At 47.2% G+C, this 9,013-nt stretch overlaps 1 protein-coding gene across 1 annotated transcript; it reads left to right on the forward strand.

The window, feature by feature from the left end:
- The first annotated feature begins 1,461 nt into the window (after positions 1-1,461).
- Positions 1,462-2,523, forward strand: LOC147708020 (uncharacterized). Its single transcript, XM_086925695.1, has one exon. It carries the CDS (start codon positions 1,462-1,464, stop codon positions 2,521-2,523), a length of 1,062 nt encoding a protein of 353 aa, XP_086781821.1.
- Positions 2,524-9,013: the final 6,490 nt, after the last annotated feature.

Below are 9,013 nucleotides of genomic sequence, written 5' to 3' on the forward strand. Positions count from 1 at the left end.
CCAAACGCACAGTGAAGAAAGCCAGCCACTTACATCTGGCACTGGTAAGCGTGGGCAGAAATGACTTTTTCAGTTAATGGGGAAGTGACCCAGGACTACCATTATTAAATGGATGACATTTGTGTTGCACATTTGTGCTTTTGAATACCTGCATAGTGCCAAATAATAAACTACGTTGGGTGCATACTCCCCCTGTCTGTGTCTCTTTACTTACTTAAAAGTAGTTGCCTGTGATCTCTGCCCGTCTGTGTCTGCCATCTGTTGGTGTAGCAACTCCTGCTGTGTTGGGTTCAGGCAGTGCATGGTCATCATCATGGTCCTCATAGTCGCTCAAATCAACCTCCGTTCCCTTCTTAGTCACCAGGTTGTGCAACATTGCACAAGTTGCAATCATCTTGCAGCAGGTTATTGGTGTATACTGGCGTGCCCCTCCACTTTTGTGGAGGCAGCTGAACCTGCTTTTCAACAGCCCAAAGGTGCGCTCCACAATGTTCCTGGTTGATTTGTGTGCCCTGTTGTATCGCCTTTTGGCCCATAGGAATGTATGGGAAATACCGATTTGGTAAATACCGATTCGGTAAATACCGAATCAGAAACCAAAAAAAAGTGAAACTGAATCAGGCAGCCAATCAGGTGCTACCACCCTCCCACTCCCTACTAGGATATGGCTACACAGGCAGCTGCAAGTAATTAGAAGCTTCTGGAGAGGCAGTTGGAGCTGAGCTGAGTCCCTGAGCCACAGAAAAAGTTTTGCACCTTTAAACTGTGAAAATGGCAAGCAGCAGTGAAAAGGAACAGCCAGAGAGGAAGAGGAAAATAAAATTTAGAAACATGGAGCTGCAGGTCCTTGTGGAGGAGGTGGTGAAGGAACACCAGAAATTTTTTGGAAGCTGTCCCTGACTGTGGCTGAATCTGCCAAAAGGAAGATTTGGCTGGATATTCAAGCAAAGGTGAATGCTGTAGGAGTGACTCCAAGGGACATAGACGACCTGAAAAAGAGGTGGTATGACCTCAGGAGCCTGACAAAGAAAAAAATTCTGAGCACCACAAACAGGCAAACAAAACTGGAGGAGGGAAGAACCGTGCACCCCCTTGACTGACCTGGAGAAGCTGGTGGGGTCCACCATTGAACCAGAGAGCGTCTGTGGACTGGGAGATGCAGACAGCTCAGCCAGAGCTGCCACTAGAAAAGGTAAGACGCATGCACAGCAATCACCCCCACTCCCTCAGCCTTCCCTTTACCCTATGTGGCAAAGTTAACCACAGTTCAGTAGAGGTAGCACTATACAGGAGAAATGCATTACGGGAAATGTAGTCAGTAAATGAAGGACCGTGCCATACAGCACTGCAAGCAACAAGTTAGGCAAATCATTTCAGATATAGGGAAGCGCAGGCAACATGTACACTGTACAAGTGAAAAATATTTCATTGTAGTGGCTGTGAGGCAGTTGTACCAAGCTAATGTACGCTTATAGGTCCACAGGCGAGACATCTCGCAGGCGTACCAGGGAGAAGGAAGGCACGGCACTAGAGAGGGATGACAGCCAGGAGCCAGGGCCAAGTGCAGAGAATGTCACAGAGGACACAGGTGCACCAACTACACAGCCACCATCCCAAAACCCAGAAATGTCTCCACATGTGCAGGCGTCCCCAGAACATTCAGGTTCCCCTCTGCTACTGTCCTCACCTAAACTGCCTGCATCACTGCCTCTGACAACTCCTGCATCACAAAAGAGCAGGAGGCATGTAGTTGCCCCACTTGTCCAAATGGAGTCATCAGCGGGTGACATGGAGGGGGATTCCACACCAACCTTGCCTGGAGAAGGTAGCCCTGCAACACAGCAGTCCAGTGCAGAGGTTGTCCATACAGGTAGAAGATGCCGCAGGCACGGAGAAAGCATAGTAGCAGCTCATGTGGAGGGTCCCACTGTGTTCCGTGGGCTTGAGGGTAGCATGGTGAAAATCCAAAGGATGCAGGGGAAGGCCATCCTGTCTATGCAACGCCAGATGAGGAACCTGAACACAAATATGGAAGATACAGGGAAGGGCATAAGAGAACTGGTCGATGTTTACAAGGAGATGGCTGCAGGGATGCGGGACATGACACAATCAGTGCAGCTTCTGTGCAGCAAACTGGACCAGGACATGTTAGCAAGACGCAAGGAGAGGCAGCGTGCACATCAGCAAAGTAAAGCAATTAAGCACCTGGCCACAGCCACTTCCCTGCTATGCAGACGATGCATTAACATGCAAGAGGGACTCACACACAACAGCAATGAGGTGTCTAGGGGCATTGGTAGTTTGACCAGTACTGTAGAGCTGATAATGAATGCACAGACAGCACAAACTGCTGACCTGGATGTCCCAGAAAGTGAGGAAAGCACCAGTAGGAGCAGCATGACAAGCCCCCTTGTTGTGGAGACACGGAGGAGCAGCAGGCACCCTGGTGAGCCAACAGCCCAAACGCACAGTGAAGAAAGCCAGCCACTTACATCTGGCACTGGTAAGCGTGGGCGGAAATGACTTTTTCAGTTAGCGGGGAAGTGACCCAGGACTACCATTATTAAATGGATGACATTTGTGTTGCACATTTGTGCTTTTGAATACCTGCATAGTGCCAAATATTAAACTACATTGGGTGCAAAGTAGTTGCGTGTGATCTCTGCCCGTCTGTGTCTGCCATCTGTTGGTGTAGCAACTCCTGCTGTGTTGGGTTCAGGCAGTGCATGGTCATCATCATGGTCCTCATAGTTGCTCAATTCAACCTCGGTGCCCTTCTTAGTCGCCAGGTTGTGCAACATTGCACAAGTTGCAATCATCTTGCAGCAGGTTATTGGTGTATACTGGCGTGCCCCTCCACTTTTGTGGAGGCAGCGGAACCTGCTTTTCAACAGCCCAAAGGTGCGCTCCACAATGTTCCTGGTTGATTTGTGTGCCCTGTTGTATCACCTCTGGCTGGGGGTTGAAGGGTTGAGGTAGGGTGTCAGGATAAAGGAACGGACGCCATATGCACTATCCCCTATTTGAAAATGAAAAAGACATTACTCACATGCACACATACACATACATCTGCAAGATGTGTCAATGGAGTGTCACACACTGTTTTACCTAGCAGGTATCCTTCGCCAAATTCCCCCACTGTCAGGCGTGTATAGATCCCACTATTCTGGAAGATGTAGGAGTCGTGGGTACTTCCTGGGAACTTGGCCACTATGTCTGTGATGATGTAGTCTGCATCACAGATTACCTGTACATTTATTGTGTGGGTCGACTTCCTGTTCCTGTAAATGTACTCTGTGGCAGCAGGTGGACAAATTGGGATGTGGGTGCCATCAATACAGCCGATGATGTTGGGGAAATGTGCTATTTGATAGAAGTCTGTCTTGGTCCTGAGCAGTTCTGTGTTCGTTTCAGGGAAGCTGATATAATGATGCATTCTCTGCATTATGGCCTCTAGGAATTTCCTAAAGAAACGGGACAGGCAGCTCTGGGACACCCCACCTACTGCAGCAATCCCACTCAGGTAACTCCCAGAGGCAAGCAGGTGTAGGCTACACAGCACCTGCACATAGGGTGGGATGGCGTGCGCCCTTGGGGTTGAGTGCTCCAGAAGTGGGTGCAGGTCCCTGATCAAGTACAGGATGGTTTGGGGGTGTAGCCTGTACCTTTGTAGGATCTCTGCCTAAGTTAGTTGGAATAGGGTGATCCTCTGCCTGTAGACCTGCTCCTCCCTTCTCCAGACCCTCTCTCCTTCTGCCTGTAGCCGTAGCCGCCTCGCAATCACATAGAATGCCGCCATTCTGGTCAAACTGTAGCATTTTGGGCCCTTTTTTATAGCCTGTACCTGGTTACCACCTGCTTTCAATCCATCATAAATACCGACTCTTAAATACCGAATTTCATGCAAATTCGGTATTTTAGAGGTTACCTACATCTCAAAAGTCATTTTTTCCATTTCTTATTTACCGAATCAGTAAATTTACCGATTCTGTAATTTAACCGAATCGGTAAATTTTCTGATTCAGTAAATTTACAGATTCAGTAAACTTACAGATTCGGGAACTTTGCCAATTCTGTAAATTTACAGATTTTGAAGTTTTTTGGACCCCTACATCTCAATATCCAAATACCGGTCGGTAATGGCCGAAATTCGGTATTTTCGGTCATTACCGACCGGTATTTGGATACCTACATCTGGCCCCTAGTGTCTAAATGGATGTTTTTTTTGTAAAATTGATTGTACCTCACGCTGCACTGCGCTCTGCGCCTAATTGCCGCGCTGCTGTTTTAAAACTTACCTTTATGATATTTTCGTTTGTTTACGTTGTTTTCCGCTGTTTTTAAACGGGATTACCTCTCTCCCTCTTACTTGCACTCTAATCGGTGACTCACCGCTGTTTAGCGGGTCCGGTTCTTGGGTTGGGGAAGTTTGGGCGCCATCTTAGGGTGGTTGCGATTCTCTGCGGGCGCCATTTGTGAGCGGCCTAGCGCTCCGGAGGCTCTGAGGGACGCCTATTTAAAGCTCCCCTTTACGCGCAGCGGCCGCGCCTTTCCTGCGCCTGAGTCGTGCCAGAGTCCTGCCCGTCTGCGCCCGTCAGCGCTAAGGAAGCGCGGGTCGTGGCAGGACTCTAGGACAGGATATCATGACTCTGCCTATCATTACTTATCAAAGGGCTGATCTGCTGGCCATCCGTGATCGGATTTCCCGGTGTGATCTCCCGCCCGTGGACCCACTATGCGGTCATTATCGCTGTAGTTGCGGTGCTTGGTCACTAGATGCGCCTTCCCTTATTCGATCATTGGAGCGTTCTTCCCCACACAAAAGTAAGGTAGGATTACGGGAACTCAATATCTGCAGTCTAAATGTCAGATCATTGACAAAGCACTACCAGGAGATATACGATCTTCTTAAAGATGACTCCCCTGACGCGCTTTTCCTGACCGAAACCTGGCTGCAGGATTCGGACGCTTCTATACTCAATTTGGCTATCCCACCGGATTATTCCATCTTCACCCTTAATCGTGTGACTAGGGGAGGGGGAATTGCCATGGTCATCAAGAGCTGTTACCCGTGCGAGTGGAAGGCTGTTAAACTTCCAGAGTGTGAAAGTGCTTGCTTTAAAATCTCGTTCAGCCACCATTTTACTCTCTCGGGCCTGCTAATCTATCGCCCTCCGGGCTGCGACTCGGCCTTCAGGGCTGCTCTCTCTGATCTTATCAGTACAGAGGCACTAGGATGTGCTAATTTTAACGTTATAGGAGATCTTAATCTTCATCTTGATTGCCTGTCCTTGCCCTCTATTAAGAGCTTTCTGGCCGACTTAGAGGGCCTGCAGCTCTTTCAGTTGATCAATACTCCTACACATAGAGATGGTCATATACTCGACCCTTTCTTTACGAATCTTGAGGGAGTTAGGGCTCATTGCCCCACCCAACTGGTCTGGACAGACCATATGTTGGTGAAATTGACATGCCCTATGTCTGAATCTCCTTTCATTCCTCATGATAGACTCGTTCTCAAACGACATTGGAACAAACTAGGTCTGGAGGATTTTTACCGCATGCTTAAGGAGGCACCTCTAGGCCCTTTCACTGAGGTTGACCACGGTTATGACTCCTTCTGTGAGTGGATCTCTGGTGCCCTCGATTTTTTGATCCCCATGAGGTGGTCCAAGTGTCGTCGGAATGAGCCTAGTCCATGGTATGATAGCGCCTTAGCGTCCCTCAAAAGAGCTTGTAGACAGGCTGAGAGACTATGGAGGAAAGCGTACAACCCTGATTTGAAGGCCTGCTATCTTGCCAAGATTAAAGCATATCACAGGGCGGTGTGTAGAGCACGAGCAGCCTTCTTTGCTCATGAGTTTCAGAATAACCCAAACCCTTCAAAACTGATTTTTAAGGTGCTAAAAGATCTGATGACGAAGAGGACAGCGGGGGCAGAAATTTGTTCGGACTCCCACTGTGAGGGCCTGGCCTCTTTTTTTCGCGAGAAAGTATTGGCCATTTATCGTACCTTCCCGACGGGATCTCCAACTCTAGAGCGGGTCAGCTGTATTTTGAGAGACAATGAGTGTCTTACGATTCTGCCTCCCCTGTCTATGGAGGCCTTTGATTCTCTTAGCCTCAAAATTAAATCAAGATCTCCGGCAGATCCATTGAAACCGGCCCAGCTTATGAATCTATCGCCGTCATGTCGCACTCCGGTGCTCTCTTTGATTAACCTATCGCTATCCTCTGGGGTAGTCCCCGCCAGATGGAAGCAGGCTGTAGTCACACCTATTCTGAAGAAGTCAACTCTGGACCCTCTCAAGCCTGAGAACTACCGTCCTATCTCGTTACTTCCTTGGGCTACGAAAGTCGCGGAGGCCCTTGTGAACACCATTTTGGTAGACCATCTAGCTAGGGCTAACATTCTTGACCCTACCCAGAATGGGTTCCGTGCGGGCCACAGTACGGAGACGGCCCTACTCTCCATGGTCGAACATCTGCCCTCTGTGCTTGATGCGGGTCGAACGGCGGCACTATTACTATTAGATCTTAGTGCAGCATTCGACACGGTCTCGCACAGAATTCTGCTTCAACGACTTGAGGAGGTGGGGGTTACAGGCTCCGCCCTATGCTGGTTTCGATCTTTTCTTGCTGACAGGTCGTTCCAGGTCGCTATCCCGCCCGGTAAGTCTAAAATCTATCCGCTAGATCTGGGGGTCCCACAGGGGTCATCGCTGAGTCCCACTCTATTTAACCTTTATGTGAGGCCGCTGGCTGCGGTCGTCAAGCATTGGGGCCTGATGATGGTCTCATATGCAGATGACACGCAGCTGGCGGTCACGCTGAGTGGGGACTCAGACACGGAGGCCCTCAGGTTCTGTGACGGCTTACGGGCGGTGGCTAACTGGATGAATTCCAACTGTCTCCAGTTAAATACCAAGAAGACTGAAATTATGGTAGTCGGCAAGCAGGCGGCACTGTGGGATGACAAGTGGTGGCCTTCTGAATTGGGTGTGACTCCGTCTCCAGCATCGGAGATAAAGAATCTGGGGGTATGGCTCGACCCGTCCCTCGGTTTCATCTGCCATACCAAGAAGGTGGCAGCTTCTTGCTATGGCATTATTAGAGGACTCAGGCCAATCCTTAAGTTCTTTAATGCTTCCACTAGGCAGCTGGTGGTTCAAGCATCAGTGTTGTCTCGGCTGGACTATGCCAACTCACTTCTGGCAGGGATCAATCAATCCGAAATTTCTCGACTGCAGCGAGTTCAAAATGCGGCAGCCAGAGGAGTGATAGGTCTGCCAAGGCGTTGTTCGGTCGCTAAATCTCTACATTCTCTTTACTGGCTTCCCGTACACCAGAGGATTAAATTCAAGGTTTTATGCCTTGCGTTTAAAATTCTCAAGGGTACGTCTCCCCAAATCTTGGAGAATTTGCCGACACCGTATGTCCCTTCGCGAGCCCTCAGATCCCTGGGTCAAAATCTGGCTGTGGTTCCACGTTTCAGACTAAGTAGAGCTGGTGGCCGCTCCTTTCGAGTTTTAGCGGCAAATTGGTGGAATTCTCTCCCTCTGCATATTCGAGTTATTGACAATCTTCTTCAGTTCAGACGGGCCATCAAGACCATTTTATTTGTTTAGCCTCCTTGTTACGTTCTATGGTTCCCCTGATATTTAGTGGTGTTGTGTTGTGTTGACCTTGTCAAAGCGCCAGGACGCCCCTTTGCTGGGGCAGCTGTGCGCGGTACAAAGAAAAATAACATAACATAACATAACTGACTTATTAAGTATACCATAGTGAATACATGTATTAGCGAGCACTGTTTAAATATGTAAATATCTGTATCAGTGTCTCACTTTGTATATAAGTGACTTGCTTAGGTTGGTGAGTACCTACATAAGTGTCTATATGGGTTATTAGTTGGTTATTTGAGTATCAGAATGAGTGTCTGTATGGTTTGGTGGGGGTAATACTTAGCACACAGATGCATGAATTACTGACTCACTGTATGTGTTTTGAAGACAGAATGTGTGCAGGACTGTATGGGTGGATTAGTGTGTGTATGGGTGTGTTAGTGAGTGAATCACTGTCCCAATAGTATCTTTATGAGTAACTACATATGTTTTAAACTAGTATATGCAAGTATTGATGTATATAAGTGAGTATATGTGAGAGTGAGAGATTGGAGGAGTTCCTGTATAAATAAGTATGTGTTTCTATAAGTGATTGTTTAAAAGAGTAAGTATGTGTACGTTTCTGTAGAAGTAAGTGTAGTGGTATGTGTATAGCTGTATATGCAAGTAAATAGATGTTTGATAGTTTATTTGCATGTGTGAGTATGTGTGTGAGTAACTCTATGGATGAGTATCGGTGTGTAACAGGATGTATAGGTGTATGAGTACATATGATGAGTGAGTACATGTATGAATGACTATATAGAACTGTTGCTGAATGAGTGGATGTGTATGTAGATGTTGGAATTACCTAATAGGTTGTTGTAACTGGTATTGGTATCTCCATTTTTTGGAAAAGTTTTTTTTCTATTTTTGAATGTGTGTATCAAAGGTTATATTAGGATGAGAGGAGGTCTGTCACTCTTTCACAAGGATGATGTCATCAGTGAGGTCATCAGTGATGTCATTTGAGATGTCATCAGTGATGTGATGAGTGATGTCACTGACCATGTCATGAGTGATGTAATATGTGACGTCATCAGCAGTGCATTGGGGGCGCGCGAGTTATAGTTAGCTGAACTAACTATAACAGGGGAATTTCAATGGTTTTGTATGAGAGAAATGCCCAGCTAACTATAACATGGGTGAAACCTATGGTTTTTTCAGTGAATTTCTAAGGTTTTTTAAATGCTAATTCCTAACTTTAACGTGGCTGAAACCTATGGTTTTTTCAGTGAATTTCTAAGGTTTTTTAAATGCTAATTCCTAACTATAACGTGCCTGAAACCTATGTTTTGTCAGTGAATATATATATGCACTGGAAAACTAAACACCCACTTCCTTTACAAAGA

This window comes from Lissotriton vulgaris, chromosome 6, assembly GCF_964263255.1.
Source record: "Lissotriton vulgaris chromosome 6, aLisVul1.2, whole genome shotgun sequence".
In the NCBI taxonomy this organism is placed as follows: Eukaryota; Metazoa; Chordata; class Amphibia; order Caudata; family Salamandridae; genus Lissotriton; species Lissotriton vulgaris.

What these genes read in the sequence shown, in the direction of transcription:
- LOC147708020 (XM_086925695.1), top strand. Translation starts at nt 1,462, where the DNA reads ATGTACGCTTATAGGTCCACAGGCGAGACATCTCGCAGGCGTACCAGG.